A 22559-nucleotide genomic window follows, 5' to 3' on the forward strand; every position below is an offset into this window, starting at 1 on the left:
GGTAAGCTACAGTGGCACCATTTTGTTTAACGTTATTCATCACTAAGAAATGGACGTTTGACTAGGGAGCTTTCAGGTGAGAGATGAACATGGTGATTGAGTGACATGAATGCTATGTGGGAGATATGTTGAAGTGTCATAGCTGCTGTTTGATTGATTGGCTTCATGTTTTCTCAATCAGCTGCTGGTATGTGTAGTCTAGGACAATCTGCCCAGGACAACATAACCTGGGGTTCTGGCTTAGACCATTCCCAAGCACTATTAACATCGACCAGTGTTTTTTCTAGGCCAAATGCACTTTACAGGATGCTCTATAGCTGTTGGTTTCTATTGTGGGAGACAACAAACAGATAAACAACAACACGAGTGAAATCATTAGATGAATTTTTGCTTAGGGCTGTAACCACAGTGAAAGTCAAACAAAATTAGGATCGTGAGACTGAAAGCCAATTACTTCAGGCTGAAAGATAATATGTATAAAACATTTGTATAATTTTCGAGGTGAGGATAAGTACTTTTGGGTCGTCCCTGGAATGCAGTATTGGCCGAAATCATAACAAAAGGGCATTAGCAATTATTAGCTGTGAAGACATGTAATATACAAGATCACCAACTGTTAAATAAGGTTTGTATAAAAGTAACTGCAACACAACTCCATGAAAAACATATTTATTATGTAAAATATAACATGATAATAAAATGCAAACCATTACTGCAACAGATTCTGTTGACGTGCTGAGCCTGTCAGAAGTACACAGCTTAATGTTGAACATGGGTTCAATACAAGAAACTACAATGCATTTCTTGTCTGCAAATATAGAAGTGTTTGTAACAATATTTAAAAATGTACATGAAACTTTGGCTTCTAAAAACTCAATCCAGTGGTAGATGTTGCATGGTTTGCCAGCATTGATATTTGGAGAATAGCATCTCATTCTGGACTAAGTACTGAGCTGTCTGTATCATTGTATAGAAGCTAGGTCAGTGCATTGTAGGGGGATCACAAAATTACAGCTGAAAAGTCGAGTTTGAGTTCATCCAATGCTCTCTATGCCTGTTAAACCCACAGCCCTAAAAAGCTCTGATTTACCTGTAACAATAATCTAACAGTCTAGTCCTTTCACCTGTAGTATGTATACTTGAGAACAACACACCAAGCTAAAGTCTCACCCACAGCATGATAACACCAGAGCACACAGGCAGGCTGTCCTCTCATCTCCCACCTCATAGGTTCTGAATACATTCATACATACACTTCCAATAATGTTGAGAGGTAGAGTTCAGGTTGCTTAACTCAGCTGAAAAGAATGTACCAAAGATTCAGTGCAAAGTTAATAAATGTACTTACGTTGTCCATGAAATGAGGGTCAGTAATATTTCTGTAAATTAGTGTTGAGAATTGTTTAAATCTCATAATTGATGATTGGTTCATTTGAAGCAATCAGTCAACAAAAATATTTCGTTCGCATCCTGTATCATATTTTCCTGGTAATGTTTGTTGATGTTACGAAAAAAACAAACAAAAAACATGAAATAATTACATGTCCATATCTTTAAAGGATGACCAGTAAGTTAGGGAAATGAATTTCCTGGAGCCTTTAAGATAAATTCACTCATGACTTGGAATGCGCTTATAGTGCTTAAGAAATGTAATGGCCAAAACCAACCTTGTAAAAAATATTGTTATTATGAATAATTGTTCCAATATTGTTTATGTTCAGTTATAAGAAAACATGATTGGTCGCAATGATATAACAACCAAGCAATCAATCTTCTATTATTTCAATTAACTGGACCACCACTAATGTGAATTAATGTGATCAAAAGAGGGAAATAATAAATACATGACATCCACATACTCATATATTCAACAGGAAATTTTAAACACATTCAAGACTTACATGATGACAGGGGTACAGAAAAACTAGATGTCTGAGAAAAACCTTTCCTTTAAAACTCTATATGCTCAATTGTACACCACCAGCAGACAACAGACAGACAGACATACATAGAGGATATAAATGCTCTCTTAATCAATGATATGTTAGTCAGATCATGTGGCAATGGTGACAAAGTTATCATTCCTCTAAGTCCCAATCTAGACATAAAACAGGTAAGATAAGAGGGCCCCATTCAACAAAGTGATCTTAGCACTAAGATGATCTTAACTCCCATACTTTAACATAAACTTATGACTGTTGTAGTGCTACGATCACTTTGAGCATTGGGACCCTGGTAACAGATTTATTTTAACACATAGGAGAAATAGTGCAACCTTTAGCTAAGTCAATGACGTGTATGTTTGAAGCTTTTAATAAAATAATGAGGAGAGTTGTACACACTGATAAATATGACAAGATATACAGACAAATGCATAGATGTAAAGAGGGTGATTGCAAACTCCACATCAGCATCCATATGCAAGGAGAATCAAACATAAATCCCATTCATGATTATGAAAATAACACTAATTGTACATTCATTATGCAAGTTGGAAATGCTGCTTACTGAAAGTTGACCAGAATATCAAATGATCATTGTAAAACAACTTAACATCTTAGGATTAGTGGGATAGGTGGATAAAAATGTACTGAACCACCATCACCTTGCAACAGTCAAGCATTCCCATCTGTTTCACAAGTCTGTTGTGTTTCGATAATGTACAAGGGCCTTACCACTCAACTTTCCATAGGGATATTAGTTCTATTCCATTCTATTCTATCCCTATCAAATGTTGAGTGGCACACATCCATCTCAAGCACATATATGTTCAAACACATGTACTTCAGACAATCAACTGATGACTCATCATATAAGTACCTGAAACAGTGCCATAATGTATCACAATGTTATTAGGGCAGAGGTGATTTCTGAAGGCAATGTTTCTCACTTCCAACCACAAGCAAGAAAGCAGGTTTCAAAATATGTAAAGGAAGAAAAAGTATAAATACATGTTTTTCAGTACAACATATGTCATATTTGGGATTTCACTTTCGTAGTAAAGTACAAATTCTAGTACTTTTTCGGTTGAGTCCCATCCGGGATTCGAACCCGCACCCTCAGAGTCAGGCACCTAATCGCCAGCACACAAAGTCAGCCGCCTAGCCCGCTCAGCCACCGCGACTTCCAGGCGGCTGACTTTGTGTGCTGGCGATTAGGTGCCTGACTCTGAGGGTGCGGGTTCGAATCCCGGATGGGACTCAACCGAAAAAGTACTAGAATTTGTACTTTACTACGAAAGTGAAATCCCAAATATGACATATGTTGCATTTGACCACTTTCTAAATGGCATCGTGTAATCATGTTTTTCAGTAATTCTGAAACGCATGGCCTTTAACAAGGTTGTAGACAAAATATCAAAACGTCAAGAAATTGATAAATTTGGTATTATTTTGTAGAAGAATGTGTCCAAAATCTAATTATGTATTAAAAATAGCAGTATGCAGGATTTGATACATTAATCGACTTCTAAAAGAATACAAGAATTTAAAAAAAAATATTGATTCCTCAATACAAGAAAGTGCTTCATAATAACAAGATTCTGTATAAAAGTAATTTTATAGAGTAAATTCACACTAGGTTAATATTCAAAAATAAAAAAAACATGTTGCCAGAGGGTATCAAGATTATCCCAAATTAAAACAGCATGCCCAAAATTAAATTTGAAAAGGGGAGAAAACTCTTGCCCGGCTTTAGGTCAGGATAAATGCTTGTGTGGCCAAAATATGAAGTCTGATTAGAAGCAAGTTAAAGAGATATAACTGAGTAGCATAAGAACTAACAGGTATGCTTGCTCCTACTGTCACATTCTGTCGCATACAGTATGCACACAAAGGTATCCAACCTATTTAAAGGTATAAAGCACTTGGTACTAGTCTTAACATTCATTTATGATGTTGACTGATTGCTTTGCTTCAGATCTATCTGAACTGGGCTTGAATGAGTGGGCAGTGGTAGAAGTATTATTTTAATGACATGGTCGCATTGAGTTTCCAAACAGGTGGGAAACTCAGAAGTACAAAGACGCTGTATTATTTAACATCACAATGAAAATTCAGGAAAACTTATGAAAAGTCTGGACTGTGAATCATTGTAATAACACTGTATAGATTTTGAACTCCTTCAAACCACTGGGTTTCCAAACAGGTGGCGAACATCACTGACATCCTAACACTGTACTAACTCAATGTATATATTTTGAAATAGTATAATGCATTGAGTTGGTATATCAACAATAAGATGTATTTGTGTTTGCCAAACAAAAGGCGCAAAACAGTCAATGAATCCATGAACGCTTTTATATTTATTGATTTTCGTTTTTGTAACAAACCGCTTTCATAACATACTTCTTCTTTTATGCACTAATTCCTTAAGTTCCTATGACACCCTACAGTCAAGTCTCATTAATCTGACCTCTATTTATCCAACAATCGGCTTTATCCGAAGCTGTTGTTGGTAACAAATTGAATAAAGGTTATTTAGCCTCATTTATTTAGCCTGACATCCTCTTTAACCTGACAATTTGCTGTGCAACGGACATTGTCGGATTAACAGAACTTGAGTGTGCTGCTAAAACAATTAACAACTTTCATACCATACTACTTTCAAATATATACACAAGTACAATATTTACCCTCTAACATAACAAATGAGTCTCTAAGGAATTGATTACATTCCTTAACAACAACAAACCAGCAACAAAGACAATAAAACCAATACTAAATGATAACACTTACATAGCAATACACCAAATACTGCTGCATGGACGAGTTCAATCACTAGAACTTGCACTCTGCTGGTACATTTATGCTGTATGCACTATATTGACATATTAGAATCCCAAGCATGAATCTTGAGTAAGCACAAAACAGAACATACAATGTATGTGCTACATAGAGTATGCTAACAACAATGTCCCATGTTCCCTCTATGTTGTGGTCGGCGGCAATGTTGTCCTTGTTCCCCGAGTGTTGTGATCTAACAGCATGACATTTAACACAGTGGCCCCTGTCCTGGAATATCACAAAGTTCACACATGACCAATGGCAGATGTATACTCCATATTGATGTAGTAACACATGATGGTCTATTGTTTGTGACGTTCTGTATCACAGTCTGGTTATTCTGGTTCGTAAGCCAACACAGGGGCCAGCCATTTCTCCACCTCTCTTACATCAGTCTTCTTCCTCTCAGCATAGTCTTGTACCTAGAGGAAAAAACAATATAGACTTCGTGACATTCACATGAACCATGATCATAAACTCTCCCATCTGATCTCACTCACTACCTCGAATGATGTCACGCACCACCTGATGTCATTCTTCCAAATGATCCCTAAACTTCGGTGATATTACTTCTCAACTTATCTTGCTCTTCAAAAGGATCTCACTTCCACAACTGATCTCACTCTCCCAACTGATCTCAGAACCAAAATGATCTCACTACCTAAATGATATCACTCTCACAAACAGATCTCACTCCCCAAATGACATCACTCTCACAACTGATCTCACTCCCTAAATGATATGACTCTAACAACTGATCTTACTCCCCAAATGATATCACTGTCACAACTTATCTCACTCCCTAAATGATATCACTCTCGCAAATGATCCCACTCCCGAAATGATCCCATTACCCAACTGCTGTTCCTTGGAATTAATTATACGAATGAGAGCCCCATATATGCCTGCCGCTCACCTGGTCTCGGTCCACCTTGCCCACAGAAAAGTATGAGGAGCAAGGGTTGGCAAAGTACAGGCCAGACACAGATGCAGCAGGGTCCATGGCAAGTGACTCAGTCAGTGTGATGCCGACAGAGTCAGCATCTAGCAGCCGCCACATCGTCTGCTTCTCTGTGTGGTCAGGTTGGCTTGGGTAGCCTGGAGCTGGACGAATTCCCTGGAAGTCATGTAGCATTAGTAAAGGTATTTGTGATCACTTGATAACAAAAATGGCTGCACTAGAACTGAACTTCTTCTCTCCAGGCAGACACGGTTCTGGACCATGGTAGCTGTCTGTATCAGCATAAGACACATTAAACTTAGTCTCACATTTATCAGCAAATTTGGTACAGGTAACCGTGTCCCCTATCAGCCAATCAATAGTCCATGTGTTCTTAAAGGAACCGTGATCTCACAACAAACATTTGAGATAATTCGTCTGACAGCTATGAGTACAAAAAGCCTACTGATCACTAACAACCCTCACATAGAGGTGAGGTGAAAGGACTTCAGTATTTGATGTCTTATTGTACTTGCATAATAAGATACACCGATGTATGTGATAGCATAATATTGAAAGTTCAACAATTCTCTCCCAGTGACATACCATCAAGTATTTCTACATGATGACCAAACCGGAAACTCAATGATACCAAGCTGTTTGTGTTCTTTTCCCATTAATGCTGAGCACAAGGCAGAGTAGCATCAAGTACCAAATTTAACATCTTTTGATGTGATGCAACCAGGAAATGGACAAATAACCCTCTAATCCAGGCTAACACTCTCAACACACCCAAGAATCTACAAGAAACAAACCAAGATGGGAGACCAGTAATCCAAATACACCAAAGAGCCTTTCTATGTTGCCACACTTCATAACGTTATCTCAGCACAAAGCAGTCTAAGTAAACTTAGCCTCAGTACTTTTCGCCACACTCCACTTCTGGGTCTAACAAAACCTTATGGGAGGTCATGTCAGGTAACCTTTGTGATTGACCAATCACAGCTTACCAAATCTCGAAAGTGCACATTTGCACATACCTTTTCAACTTTTTATCTCGAAAAGGTTTAGCGTACGCTCGCTTCCCAGTGATGCACACGGCATACATACAACCATGACAACGGTGAGTAAACAGTCACTGAAAATAGTGTTTTTGGCAATATTCAAGGATGTTATCTTGCGGAAATATTAGCTAATGGTAACCGTGTCAACAAAAACCCCAAAGCGTGTTATATGCAGATTTTTGTTTGTGGAGAGATCTGTGTCAGTCACCTGAATATTTTCAAAGTCCCTCCGATCCCTAAATAGTAGCTGTTGTCTGATTGGTTAAATCTATTTAACCGTCCAAAGTTTGATTGGACGGTCATTGGTCACTCAAATGTCACCTGACGCGACATTCTACTAGGTTTTGTTAGACTCAGTGGTGGAGTGTAACGAAATACACTGAAACTAAGTTTACTTAGATTGAGCACAAAGGTAATCACAAAAGCCATTATTCTCAACAGCCATAGTACAAAAATCACTTTGTGAAGCCTGCACCTGTACAACAAACCCAATCAGGTTCATGTTTAGTCAAAAGTCTGTATACCTGATATTTGATTTTATGTAGATCTTGAGCACTCATGCTCTCATCTGTGCAGTAGCCCCAGAACTCCTTCCGTACCCGCTCATGCATCTCTTCTGCGTAGGCCTAAAACAGAATGATCAGGAATCATCCTCACCAACACTGAATAAATCCTAACAAGTCCCAAGATTTGGTGAGAAAAATCCATTATCTTGAAATTCCAGATGGTTATACTTCAGTCAACCCATTGACAATTTAATTTATGAAGGAAGACAAGGGATAGCAGAGGATACTTCATCAAAATTGCACACATTTAAGAATTTTAAACCGTGGGTTTTAAATAGTATGAACTATGATCTTACCTCCGCCAGTCTGTCTGCGAGTGCCTTTGCCATAATGATGCTGTAGTCATCATGCTGGGCCGTAAATCTGGAGACCACAAACATGACTCAGTGGAGCTGTTCTAATTCAGGTTAAAATTGACCTCAATGTGTATTGTGATCATAGAGTTTTATGGATAGAAAACAGAGTGCATACTGTGTATGACATATTACAGATTAAAACTCTGAATGACATATTACAGAAAGCGTTACCTCCTCATCGTTGTATATCTATAACTCCACAGATGCAAAAACATACTGATGTCAATTCTTGTACCAAAAAATTTGAACAATAATGATTGGACAGACTCTTATTTGATAATTAATACTAACAACAATGGACAACAGTACTAAATCATTGATACAGCTCAGTACAAATTTGCAACACAAACCTGTATTAGCCAATTTATATATCAAGTTTGTGGGGGATGGGAAAAGAATGTAGATAGTTTAAAGGCGACTTAAAACATTCTTCTTCAGCTTTGGTTTAAAAAATATTAAACCAAGGGTTGAGGAAAAGCCCTTATACAACCAAAATCTCTGACATATTTTAACTACGACCTAACCTAAACTAAGTTAAACACCTAAATATATTTCTGTTGTTATTGTTATCAATAAAGGTTATTGGAACACCTACTGCTGACACATCTCATTCGTGCCAAAGCCTGAAGAAACAGCAAACAATCCAACATAGTCCTCCACACCACTGGACTTGGGTGCCACGAAGTCGGAAAGACATAGGTATGGGTCCGTCGCCTGGGGCTCTTTCTCGGCCTGATCGTCAAACAACGATACATCAGTCAAATAGGGAAATCAGGCAAATATACATGTACTTCATTATCAGGATATGGTAATGAGTGATTAGACATTAGACATAATATGAAACTCAACAAGACTGCATGTAATAAATGTCTAATAACATGATGTTTGACATTCAAAACTTCACTTTGTTGGTTGGTTCATTCCCAGAAAATGTTTTTCATGGCACCAACAAGTTCAACATAAATCTAAAATTTATGTGAGTTTATTCCTCCCCAAAATCCAAAAATAAAACATATAGAAGGAATCAGATTCCAAACAAGTGGGTACAGGGTCTAAGAGTAACACTTCACAAGAATATAGTCCTGCTATTTCATCTTACCTGTTGTCTCAGACCATGCAACGTTTCTATCTTTTCTCCATTGTCATCATACACCTCGATGTCATCACCAACGCTGTTGGCTCGGTAGAAAGCGATGACACCACTGGCTTGGAGCTTCTTCTCCTTCACAATATTCTCCAACATCCTCTGTGCATCATCGAAAACCTTCTTGGCTTCCTCACCTGAGACAAGAATAACACATGAACATAAATACAAAATGAACTTCCAGTGTTAGACATGATGAATCATCACATTTCACAGGCCCTCAAAGGTACGTCAGTACTACCTCAACTCAGAAGCATGGCTTTCTTCTGGTCTCATTTACATATCTGTAAATTCAATGCTTTTTGTAAAGTGAGAGAGGGAGTTGGATGGGTTTCACACCACTTGTAAGAATAATCCAGCAGTGTCACAGAACAGGAAACACAGAAATGGACTTCTCATTCAGCATCCATGTGGAAAATGAAAGCCATGCCTGAGGCACGATGGCTTAGCTACCCTCTGTCTGTTTGTAAAGTAAATCTAATAGTTTTCATTCTGATTTCAGATCCATATCCTTACCAACATCTTTATCGTTGAAGATCTTTGGGTATCCCCTATTGGGGTATTTGCCCCGGAGCTGCCAGACATCGAAGAAAGGCTTCCAGTCAATGTAGGGAATCAACCGAGACAGGTCATAGTCTTCAAACTTCTTTACACCAAAGAAGGTTGGTTGAACTAAAACACATTCAAACAGAATTGAAGGTTTCATGTGGCAGAATACACAGTTGTGATAGTCACTGGCAGCAAATGCTTGAAGCACTAGTAAAATGTCTAATGATTTCAGTGGAATGGAGTTCAATATCAGCCCTAATAACATCTTACTTGTTCCTTCTAAATGATGATGCCTTTCATAGTGAGTGAGTTCAGGTTCACACCACACTCACCAATATTCCAGCTATATTGTGGTGGTCTGTTAATAATTAAATCTGGACTTGACAATCCAGTGATCAACAGCATGAGCACCAATCTACACAATCAACCAAGTCAGTGAGTCTGACCACCTGTTGTCTCTTACAGATGCTTATCATACGAACTTTGGTAGATCCATTCTATTCCCATGAATCATAAATGCAAGTGTTTCCACTATAGGGATGCTGTGACTTACTTGGTGAAATATCTGCTACCCAGTCAACGTTCATCCCCTTTTCACGGGCAGTGCTTAGCTTCAGGAACTTCCTTTCCTGTTAACCAATGAAGACAGGAAAGAATGTAATGACCTATCTCAGTAAGTGAATGATTCATCATAAGATCATTAAGATCAGTCATTAAGATTATCATTAAGATTAAGTCAAAACTGTCCCCTGGTCTGGGTATGTCTTATATGATAATCATGATGGTCACTTCTGATATCACATTAACATTTACAGACACTGACAAAGTACCTTCAGAGAGTCATAGTGCTCTACTCGGATATCCTCATATTCCTCGCTGATGTCTTCAATATATTCATCATATGCAGACTCATCCATCAGAGCTGAGCACTGAAACACAAGGATTTGATCATGAAGACTCTCCATCCAGACAGATATATTCAATGACAATGCTTGCTGATCACCTGCCAGATGTTGAACTAAATCAAAATCTCCATTATGACAAACATGTTTACTCCATCACCGCTTCTCAGTGTCAATACCCTAGCTGTTTTTATGCACATTATAGTAATTGGGCAAGTGTTTTCTCCCACAAGAGTATTACTGTCAAACAACTTACCACCACAACACTCTTGGAAGCATCCAGTACATGGATGGTGGGCTGCTTGTAGCGAGGGGCAATCTTCACAGCTGTGTGTTGTCTGAAAGGAACCAATAAATTTACAATTTGACTTCTAGAATAAGAATCCTTGGATGGCACAAACACATCAAATATACATATGGGCTACATATTGGTACTGGTAACAAAAGTTTCGGTCTTTCTTAATTTAAGCAGACATTGAATAATTCTTACATGCAAATACAGCATTTGCAACTAATTCAACTTCGAGTCCATCTCCGTTCCACCATAACTGAATAGATACCATCTCCTATTGGTTTCTTTATTTTTCAAGTCAGTCCTCATTTTTAGCTCTACCATAATCACACTGATACTGCAAACTATTCTGCTTTCAAAAGGCATCTGCTCTCTCTCTCTCTTTGTGTGTGTGCGCGAGAGAGAGAGAATGACTTTAAACATCACTTTAATATACAGTTTTGCTCTGTGCATCCCCTGACACGAACTGTTACATATAATCCCTGTGATCCCTGCAGTACATATGATCATGACCAACTTGGATGTGGTAGCTCCACCGATGAGAAGAGGAACTTTCATCCCAATGCGGTCCATCTCCTTTGCAACATGAATCATTTCATCCAATGATGGTGTGATCAAGCCAGACAGTCCCACTATATCTGAAGTCGAAAATATTTCAACGCTCAAAACTGAAACACAAAGACATCAAGTACATCCTTTTTTGTGTCAAAAGTACTGAAATTATTCAAATCCTGACTTGTATAAACTGACTTTATCATCGACTTTTACCGTCAATGTCATCCAATCGTGAGACAGGAAATATTCTCAGGTGAATGAGTGATTTTATGATAGATTATAGGTTTTTTATTGCTTCACTCAACAATATCATAGTTGTATGAGTGAGTGAGTTAAGTTTCATACTGCTTTTAGCAATATTCTAGCAATATCATGGCGGGGGACACCTGAAAATGGGCTTCACAAACTGTTCCCATGTGGGGGAACCCGGGCGAACGAACGCTTTAACCACTAGGCTATCCCACTGCCCCCATAGTTGTATGCCAGTGTATGGTAAATAATCAGATCCAGACCAGACAATCCAGTGACTGACATTATGAGCATTAATCTACACCTTCCACATGCAGTGCACATGATCACCTGATCCCGTTATATCTAAAACAAGCATAGGTTGGTGCAGAACTGTAACAACCTGCAACTTCACAGGCCTTAGAAATATACAGTCCTTGACAAGACAGAGGGCACAATGTTGAAAAGTCAAATTCATCGAGGTATCATATTTTGAAGCAACCTTGGTCTTATTTACAGGTGCCCATTATGAACAGTTAAGATCAAACTACAAAGTAATTCAACCTGCTTTCTCCTGGATGGCTGTCTCAAGAATCTTCTCACATGGGGTCATCACACCCAAGTCGATCACTCTGAAAGAAGATAGAACAAGTATATATGGGTGACTTTTTTCATTCTAGAGCACAAAAACAGGCTCTTGTATCGTTTTCAAGTGTGAATGATTCAGGGAGAAAAGAAATGATAGAATGGTTTTCTGATATCAACAAGCTGGCACACTGCAACATGGTATAAGCAGTTCTTTCAAGTCATTCTCACTTCAGGATACTGCATAAAACGTGAAACTCATTATCTACCAATATTTACATCTAACAATATTTCATTCATTTCTTAAATAATAATATGAAACATGTTGAATTAATCTGATAAAAGCTATTTTCATCATTGCCATCATGAGCAAATGGGTTGACCTACTTGTAATTGTTGCAGCCAAGCACAACACCAACGATGTTCTTCCCAATGTCATGCACGTCCCCCTTCACTGTGGCCAGGACAACTGTCCCGACATATGCGCTTGCCTACACCAAGGGATATGTCAAAGGTCAAGTACGTCAAAGGTCAAGTACGTCAAGGGTGTTTGTAAGACATCCATGAAATAATTTGCTGTCACACTTTGTGTTCATGCAAGATTCAATTTTTCAGACCAAAATATTACTCAGAAAAGAAAACAACATAGGTGCTCTGAAGAATGAACTGTGAATTGGATATGAGTTTGAGGTAAAGTTAGTGTTTTGTGTTTTTTCATGGATGTGTTCGTGTGAGAAAACTTATACAAACCTGTAGAGGTTATGAATTCTTTGAAGAATGTCCTCCTTGGGGTACATATATAGCATTAAAATGCCCATTTAAAAATGCCTACGACAGTTGTAACAATATTGAATAAATATTTTACCAAACAAAAACTCGTTTTTGTCTTGTGAGACCACCCCTACAGGGCCCCCACCCGGGCCCCTAACAGCCAAGAGCAGGTAACTCTCGCCGTGTACCTCCTACCTCACTTTTCATGCTGAGATTGTCAGACAGAATGTGGGGAGGTGGGTGGCCGTACCCCAAGGAGGACATTCTTCAAAGAATTCATAACCTCTACAGGCTTGTATAATTCTTTTTCAGAAGTCCTCCTTGGGGTACATATATAGCATAAGACAGACTCCCAACGAACGTGAGTCGGGAGCGGCATTCTGTCTGCTGATGTGTACCCTACACACACTCTCATACACTGCCGAAGCTGCGAGAGATAGAGAAATACACTTACCCAATCACCAAGCCGCTGATGTCAATCAGGCGGGGGCGTGGCAACATAGGGCCGAAAGAGCCAATCGACAATAACCCCGCAAAGGTGATGGACATATGACCACACCTCATGCCATTCACTGTAAATATTTCCCCATACCAGTGAAGTAGTGCCGGGAATAACAGTGCAAGGGTAAATATGAGCGCATGTCGACGCTAATAGTGAAAAAACCGTCTATAGGTAGTTTCTCTTTTTTTCTCTTTGTGTGTTTTTTTTTTTTTTTTTTTTTTTATATATATATATATAAAAACACCACCACCAGGGGATATCCGTCACCAATATAACAAGAAATGTTTCATGAAAACCCACCACCAGGAACATTTCATGATAAACAAAGTCGAGATCTCAGGCGCTCATTCAGCTAGGGGAATCACGACTCTGCCCACTGGTGAGAACTGTATGGCCAAACCGAGCATGTTCCCGTGAATTTTTGTCCAGTTGGTAGTGACGGATAAACGTGCTCGGTCGGCTCCAAATAGCCGCAGAGCAGATCTCAGAGCAGAGCCGCGGCATAAGCCTGTGACGTAGCCACTGCCCTAACAGAATGAGCCTTTAACCCATTAGGGATAGGTAACCCTTTATGAGTATATGCCATACAAATGGCAGAGACAAGCCACCTAGATATGGTTTGCTTGTTCGCCGGCAGACCAGCTCTTCCCCCCCATAACAACAAAACAACTGGTTATCTTTTCGGATATCAGCAGTTCGTTTGATATAAGCCCTAAGGGTCTTACGGACATCTAAGACGTGAGCACGTCGAAGAGAGGTACCGGGCGAGGGAGGCTGCATGACCTTAGGGAGCTCGATAGGCGCTGTAACATGAAAAGCGCCTGCGATCTTAGGACGGTAAGAATCCGGCTGTCTAATACTGACCCTGTCTTTGTGAAAGACGGTCAAAGCAGGATCTGCTGACATTGCATGAATGTCACCTACCCGCCTGGCAGACGTTACCGCCACAAGAAAGGCAGCCTTCCACATTAACAGCTGGAGAGAAAGAGACGATAGCTCGTGAAAAAGAGGACCGGACAACCAGTCAAGAACGACTGACAAGTCCCACGGGGGACTAATCCGCCGGACAGTCGGACGGATCCTATCCACACCTGCTAAAAAACGCTGAACAAGAGGGTGCTGCCCCAAGAGAGCACCGTCAACAGGAATATGGAATGCCGAAATGGCCGTGGAATAGCCACCGGGACTGCAAAAATTCCAGTACTTCAACTAGAGTTGAAGAAAAGGGATCAAGAATCCCCCTGTTGACACACCAGCGCGCATAACAGGCCCATCTATCCTCATATTGAACGTTTGTCGAATCCCTCCGCGAAGCCAGAATTGTGTCTGCAACTGGTGCAGAAATTCCGCTCGCTTGGAGGCGATTCCTGACAGTGGCCAGGCCACCTACTGAATCCTGGGATTCGGGTGCGGCGCTCCGTTCTGGGATAGTAAGTCCGGTCGAAAGGGTAAAAGGACAGGAGGCAATGCCAGAAACCTCATCATTACCGGAAACCAGCTTTGAGACGACCAAAGAGGAGCAAGAAGCACTAACAGTTGAGCTGGTTGGGTGGCAAGCTGCGAGAGGACCCTGGGAATCAGCGGCAGAGGTGGGAACGCCCACAATACCCTGTCCGTCCAATCGAGCTGGAAAGCCGGTATCCGAGAACAAAACACCGGAATCTGGTTCGTCCCCCCAGAGGCAAACAGATCCACCTGGAACGATCCGAACAACCAGGAGATAATCCCGAATATCTCCCGATGCAACATCCACTCGTGAGGAGCTAGGACACGTCGAGAGAGAAAATCTGCTTGAACATTGTCCACCCCGGGGAGATACACGGGACACACCCGAACATTGAACCGGTCGCACCACTGTAGAAAGTGCCACGCCTCCTCTAGGAGGGACGGAGAAACCGTACCGCCCTGTTTCAGGATATAGGTCATTGCCGTCTGGTTGTCCATCTCTAGACGTACCACACAGCCTCGAACCATCTCCCGAAAGTGTTGGAACACTAGCCGGACAGCTCTCAATTCGAGCACATTGATGTGCAGGCGCGTTTCGTGCCGTAACCATAGGCCCGAAACTGAACGAGCGCCCAGCACGCCACCCCACCCTGTGAGGGAAGCGTCCGTCTGAATTGAAAGGGTTGGTGAGGGAGCGTCCAGGGGTAACCCCCTGGATAGATTCCCTACCACTGTCCACCACCGTAAATGAGGAAGGAGCCACTCCGGAGTGAGGAGAATCATCTCGTAACTCCTGCCGTGGGACCACATTCGCGCCAAGGCGTACTGAATGGGTCGCATCCTCAACCGCGCCCTCCAAACAACGTCCACCATCGCTGCCATGTTGCCTAGCAACTGGAGCCAAACCCGAGCCGAAGCCGAGGGGGACTCGAGGAATTGCATAACAACTCTCTGAACTTTGGAGATCCGATCCGGCGACAGGGAGACTATGCCTCTCGCTGTGTCAAACCATGCGCCTAAGAAGATCAGATCCTGTGTAGGAACTAGGTCCGACTTCTTGAGATTGATAATCCAGCCCAACCTAGTGAGAATACACATTATGGCGAATGTTGCGTCTCGACTCAAGTGAGCGGCAAGTGCTCGTATAAGCCAATCGTCCAGGTCCAGGTGACAACACCTGCCCTGTGACCTGGCCACTTGCGCTGGGATTAACATAAGCTTGGTGAATACCCTCGGAGCCGTAGCGATGCCGAAGGGAAGCACCCAAAACTGATAGCATACCCCGTCGAAGGAGAACCGCAGGTACTTCCTGAACTCGGGATGCATCGGAACATGCAGGTACGCATCCTTGAGGTCGATGGACGTAAGCCAGTCGCCTCTTTCTACAGATGAGATCACTGACCGTAGTGTCTCCATCTTGAATGACAGTACCTGCAGCATAGTGTTCAGCCGTTTGAGATTGAGAATTGGTCTGAACCCTCCGTCCTTTTTGGTGACCAGGAAATAAGTGGAGTAAAATCCCTCTTGTTCCTGGCCCCCTGGAACCACCTCGATGGACGTCTTGTCCAGTAAAGACTGAACCTCGGCGCGGAGAACCTCGGCTTTCTCCGGAACTACCGGCACAAGAGTGCGGGTCTCTCTTCCATAGTGGTAAGTGGCCGTCCCTGAGTGTGGATAGGACCCAGGGGTTGGAGGTTACCTTTTCCCAATCAGACAGGAAGTGGGAAAGGCGGCCACCCACAGGAAGGTTTGGCAGAAGGCAATGAATGCCCGACGTCGGCAGTGCTCAGACTGCTTGATTCAGGTTCACTTGCAAGGGCTCCGGAGGATGACTTATTGGGAAGCCGGGGCCGACTTCCCTTTCCTCGGAAAAGGATGCTGGGGCGCCGCAGCCTTGCCCTTGCCCCTACCCTTACCCTTACCCTTCCGCGCCTGCAAGGGCTGTGCCCACTTAGCAGAGTCCTTGGCCGGAGCCGAAGGATAAGAGGAGGAAAGCACCGGGGGACGCGCACGAGAAGTGTGAGGCTGTTCTAACAAGGGTTTAGACTCCTTGAATGTAGACACAGCCTCCGCGGCCTCCCGGACTACTGATGCCGCTCCCGGGAAGAGAGTAGATCCCATCCGGAATGGCAGTGAAAGTAGCGCTTGTTGAGTGGCCGACGAATACCTTGCCACGGACAGCCACAGTCTACGGAGGCCCATAACTGCAGACATCATCTGGCACGCCGAGGACCTGATCGAGTCCCGCGCCAGATGTGACTGCATCTCCGTAAGCTGTTGAGCGAGCGTAGGGGAAACACACTCCTCCTCAACACCACCGCCGTCAACAAGCCGACGCTGCAATACCGAAGTATATGCGGCATGTATTGTGACTTTAAGGCATTGAGCTGCATTTCGGTTCTGCTCCTCAAACGACCTATAAGCCGATTTGAGGGCAGTAACATTAGAGGTGAACGGAGGCAGGTGGCGTCCTTGCTTAGCCGAAGCTAAGGAGCTGCCAGAGGAACCCCCCAGGGCGACCGATGCATAGATACAGTCGTCGACCACTAGATCACCCATAAGGTAACGTTGGTCTAGCTCCGGCAAATCGAAGCGTGACCGCGCTCCCGTTAAAAGAGGGTTAATCACTTCTGACAATATAGAAGGGAGGATGCGCAACCGAGAATCCACCACCTTGGCTGGGGCAAAAGCCTCACCCGGCAGTCGGAATTCCTCGGGGTCAGGTGTTGCCGAAGCAACGACGACCTGCGGCAGGACAGAAGCTATACGCTCCTGTACCTGCCTCAGCGAGGCGCCGAGCGAAAACGAAAACTCACTCGGCCCACCCCGGTCCTCCCCCTCCTCCATGATCTCCTCGGCGCGATCCCCCATGAGTGACACCTCAGATCTGTCATCTAAGGATAGCTCCGGGGGATCGGTCGAGGGAACATCCGAAAGAGAGAGAGGCCCGAGCAGAGCCGAGCGGCCCGACGCCATAGACCCGACGCCTGAGACTGAGTCTGGGGGGCGGATCGCCGGCAACGCTCCCAACATAGGTATGTTCCCATGACCAACACTGGCAACCTCGGAGTGGCTGGCAACCGACTCTAAAGTCGGTTCCTGCGCACCCCTAATGGAAGTCTCCACACCGGCGCCAGAGGCGTGGCTGGGGAGTCCCATGGAAGCCGAAGCCGGATACACACCCGACTCCGGATGAACGCCGATCTCCTGGCGGAGACCGGACATCACGTCCGAAATCAGGGTATGCACCGACGCCATTTGCTGCTGCAACAAAGACGAAAGTAAATCAAATGTTAACGGTTGCAAGGGTTCAGTGGGAGGTGCTGCGGAAGTAGAAGCCACCGCTGGAGGGGGAGCCGAAGTACCCTTTGCTGGTTTTGCCGTATCCCCCCCCGAGACTGAAGCCGAAGACGCCTTCTTAATATCTTTTTTGGCTTTTTTCGAAAGTGGCTCCTGCGCCCAAATATCCCCCCCCCAAGCCTGGATCAAAGATCTATAAAAGATCAAGTCTGCATGACGGGATTTTTGAGCCCTGGGGGAAAAGTCTTGACACATGGTGCATCCTTGCTCGTCGTGAGCTTCCTCCGCCAAGCAACGCAGGCACAGAATATGCTTATCCCTCGGGGGGAGTTTTGCGTTACAAGTAGCACACCCCTTGAACTGGTAAAAACCGAACCGCGCTATGATTAATAGCAAGGCCCGTTAATCCAACAAACACATGAGTATTTAACAGAAACAATAATACACACTGGCGATATTTAACCGTTAAATAATAATAAAGCTATTTATGAAAACATACAATAGCATATAAGGATTTCTTTACCATGGAAAAGAAAGGTAAAAAACCATACAAATGTCCGGTTTGCATTTAAAACCACCTAAAAAGAATAGGCAGAAGAAATAACCACCAGGTACGTGCCGCCCGCCATCCTGTCAGCCACATGGCTAAAGACCACGGTAGCCACGGAAAGTTACAACATTTCATGAATGAAAAAGAGTGAAATATGCATTCCTAATATCGCCCGTGCGTTAAAGAGGAACCATACATACGGTTTTCATAGCTTTCTCACTCATTTCTCTTCAATTCGTAGGTTCTGGCTCTAAATATGAGAGCTTGCTGATAGACGACTGTCCGCAATGACGACAGCATGAAAAGTGAGGTATGAGGTACACGGCGAGAGTTACCTGCTCTTGGTTGTTAGGGGCCCGGGTGGGGGCCCTGTAGGGGTGGTCTCACAAGACAAAAACGAGTTTTTGTTTGGTAAAATATTTATTCAATATTGTTACAACTGTCGTAGGCATTTTTAAATGGACATTTTAATGCTATATATGTACCCCAAGGAGGACTTCTTCTGAAAAAGAATGATGCACTCACTGAAATAGTAAATCTTTTTCATACATCTGTTTTCAGACAAGGAAGCAGACTAAGTGGTGTGACATCATGCTGTGCCAAACATCCTCTATACAGGATTTTAACACACTGACCAGAACACACATGGCTCAGCAACAACTGTCAGAATATGAAACCACTCACCAAGTCATCACCGCCTCCTGAATTCAGCAGATTTTTCTGTCTCTCCTCCTCCATGAAAGGAATCAGGTGAGCTACGGCTTTCTTCATCACTCTTGCTGACTTGATGACTTGAGGTAAAAACATCTTCCCAGCTCCAAACAGATCCCCTACCACACTCATACCCTGTAAACGTATTAATGAAGGTGAGCTACAGTATGCGAAAGTCCCATACAGTGAGACTGACACCCTGTAACTGTACATGTCAGCAAGGTTAGCTACACTACGCAACAGTCAAACACCTTGAGACTAAAGCGGTGGTCACATCTTACAGATACTCACAGAACTGACCATATTGGGGACCACATTTGACTTTAGTTTATCAGTAGTTAGACGTATTTAATCAAAGTTTAATGCAGATCACCATAGTTATGACTGTAAATTGAACTTTAGCAAATCCACTATTTGGTCATGGTTAGACCAAAAACAACAAAACGTTCAAAATATCTTGATGCCAAGTTCCAACTTTTACCTTTGTTTGAACGTTGTTGACCCTAGTTCTCACTAGTAGGCAGTAACTGACCCTACAGCACCCTTGTGTTTTCTGTAGTGCACTGTGGTAACATGGCATTACAATAGAATAATGGTTTACTAGTACTTCCAGTCTACTTCATCCTACTTCAAGCTATAATTCAGCATAGTGGCACTACGGTGAACTACGTTTAAATGAGTTACAGTCAATAATGTTCATGACTGTAAGATGTGTTAACACCTTGATACTTCATACCCTGTAATCAACATTATGTGCATAAGATGAGCTATACACACTTTAATTTGTCACTCTTGAGAAATCTGATACTGTATATCTAACAAATATTTTTTATTTGTAAGGTGAGCTACAGTTCATGGATAACCTAACTGCTAGATGATAACAGGTAGGGCATAAGTCACCTCTAGTAAGGCTCCAGATCCACGAGGCTAATGCAACATGAAACATCCCAACTCTACCCACAGAAAGATGTGCAGGAATTATCTCACTTTATGACAAAACAACGTCTCATTTTAAACTGATCAATGTTACTGGACCCATTTGATCTCGATTATGGTCACCTTTCAAATAAGAATCAAGATACAATAACACTGGATGATCAAGACAAAGTTTTTGAGAGTCACTGAATCAAGACATGGTGCCAATATGCAGACATGTTGGCAGATTCATGGCACATACCTTCATGAGGGGTCTCTCGATGACGTTCAGTGGCCGAGGATATACATCCTTGTTGCAGCGCGCCTCCTCAGTGTCAGCTACAATATACTTGTCGATTCCCTGGAGAGGGGGAAAAGGTCACAGAGGTCACAATGCATCTTAGGATACCTGGGGTATTGTATTTAATACCTGCTTCTCAGGAGTGCACAAGGTGTTTATCGTGGGTATCTGAGAAGGGTTAGATGGCTGATATGTGTGTGATGCAATCACTGTTATCATGTAATGTGTTTATATTAAACGTTGAGAATGTCTATATTCATTTCTTGATATGTTATAGTGTTGACAATACCTGCATGTCATAATGATGAAACGTCCCATTGCTGACAAGAGCCACACTTAAAAGACTCCCATCACTGACAAGAGCCACACTGAAAAGACTCCCATCATTAACAAGGGCCTCAATGAAAAGACTCCCATCACTGACAAGAGCCACAGTGAAAAGACTCCTATCATTAACAAGGGCCACAATGTAAAGACTCCCATCACTGTCAAGGGCCACAATGTAAAGACTCCCATCACTGTCAAGGGCCACAATGAAAAGACTCCCATCACTGTCAAGGGCCACAATGAAAAGACTCCTATCATTAACAAGGGCCACAATGAAAAGACTCCCATTACTGAGAAGGGCCACAATGAAAAGACTCCCATTACTGAGAAGGGCCACAATGAAAATGAAAAAGACTCACTTCACTGACAAGGACCACAATGAAACGACTCCCATCACTGACAGGGGTCACAATGAAAATGAAAAGACTCCCATCACTGACAAGGGCCATAATGAAAAGATTCCCATCAATAAAAAGGGCCATAATGAAAAGACTCCCATCATTAACAAGGGCCACAATGTCAGTATGTCATATAATTGACATCAAACACAATAATAACACTAATGTTAACACGAGCCACAATTTCATTATATCATATTTTTGTCACAAATATGCTGAGTCTTATATCAACTATGTCCCACTGTTGCTGTGTTATAGTATCATCCAAAACAACATGAATCTGTCCACATTAACAGGCTGGCCTGCTGTGTGGGCACCCACCTTGACAAGGGAGTATTCCAGCCTCTCCTCCACAGACAGCTGTCTCCATTCATCACTCACGACAGCCTTCTTGGCATCAGCACCCATAGACTGACAACAAATACATAATAAGGCTTTAGGATAACAACAAATACACAGTATGGCTTTAGGCTGACAAAAAATATACAATGAGGCTTCAGACTCACACAAAATACACAATAAAGCTTTAAACTGACAACAAATACACAATAAAGCTTTAAACTGATAAAAAATACACAGTAAGGCTTTAGACTGACAACAAATACACAATAAGGTTTCAGACTGACAACAAATACACAATAAGGTTTTAGACTGAAAACAAATACACAATAAGGTTTTAGACTGAAAACAAATACACAATAAGGTTTCAGACTGACAACAGATACACAATAAGGTTTCAGACTGACAACAAATACACAATAAGGTTTTAGACTGAAAACAAATACACAATAAGGTTTTAGACTGAAAACAAATACACAATAAGGTTTCAGACTGACAACAAATACACAATAAGGTTTCAGACTGACAACAAATACACAATAGGGTTTCAGACTGACAACAAATACACAGTAAGGTTTTAGACTGACACAAAATACACAGTAAGGCCTAGACTGCCAACAAATACACAGTGAAGCTTTAGACTGATCAATACACAGTAGATCCTTATAATGACAACAAATACATGAGTGAGTGAGTATGGTCTTCTCTGTGTTTATATAGCCCAAACCCATCAATTACGGGAACACCAGAAATGGGTTTCACATGTTGTACTCATGAGGAGATTCGAACCTGATTCTTCATTCTCTTTCCACAGAGTTACTTGTCGTACCTTCCTACAAATCTCTCTTCTATCGTGGTTCTTTCATGGTGTGAGTGTTCAAGATTCGTGATTGGTTGCCATCTGATTTAGTTGTGCAATCAGCAACGTTCTTTCAAAAGTAATCATTTGTAATTTCCTTATGCATCGGGAAAACTAGAACCTCTTCCCCAACATGAGACGCAATGTTTCTTCCAGACACAGTACAATGGCGATT

At 42.2% G+C, this 22559-nt stretch overlaps 1 protein-coding gene across 1 annotated transcript in view; it reads right to left on the reverse strand.

Moving 5' to 3' along the window:
* Window positions 1-4262: 4262 nt before the first annotated feature.
* The window catches only part of LOC137295403 (methionine synthase-like), a 32710-nt gene continuing 14413 nt past the window's right edge, over window positions 4263-22559 (reverse strand). The window contains exons 19-34 of the mRNA XM_067826745.1: window positions 21508-21597; window positions 20423-20521; window positions 19219-19380; window positions 12353-12456; window positions 11945-12012; window positions 11115-11235; window positions 10562-10643; window positions 10234-10332; window positions 9957-10032; window positions 9371-9526; window positions 8810-8991; window positions 8306-8442; window positions 7651-7717; window positions 7313-7414; window positions 5701-5901; window positions 4263-5206 (exon numbers count right to left, since the gene is read on the reverse strand). Of these exons, the coding sequence (XP_067682846.1) occupies window positions 5120-5206; window positions 5701-5901; window positions 7313-7414; window positions 7651-7717; window positions 8306-8442; window positions 8810-8991; window positions 9371-9526; window positions 9957-10032; window positions 10234-10332; window positions 10562-10643; window positions 11115-11235; window positions 11945-12012; window positions 12353-12456; window positions 19219-19380; window positions 20423-20521; window positions 21508-21597 (1833 nt within the window). The 3' untranslated portion in view covers window positions 4263-5119. The remainder of the gene's footprint in view (window positions 5207-5700; window positions 5902-7312; window positions 7415-7650; window positions 7718-8305; window positions 8443-8809; window positions 8992-9370; window positions 9527-9956; window positions 10033-10233; window positions 10333-10561; window positions 10644-11114; window positions 11236-11944; window positions 12013-12352; window positions 12457-19218; window positions 19381-20422; window positions 20522-21507; window positions 21598-22559) is intronic.

Source organism: Haliotis asinina, chromosome 8 (assembly GCF_037392515.1).
Source record: "Haliotis asinina isolate JCU_RB_2024 chromosome 8, JCU_Hal_asi_v2, whole genome shotgun sequence".
Lineage (NCBI taxonomy): Eukaryota > Metazoa > Mollusca > Gastropoda > Lepetellida > Haliotidae > Haliotis > Haliotis asinina.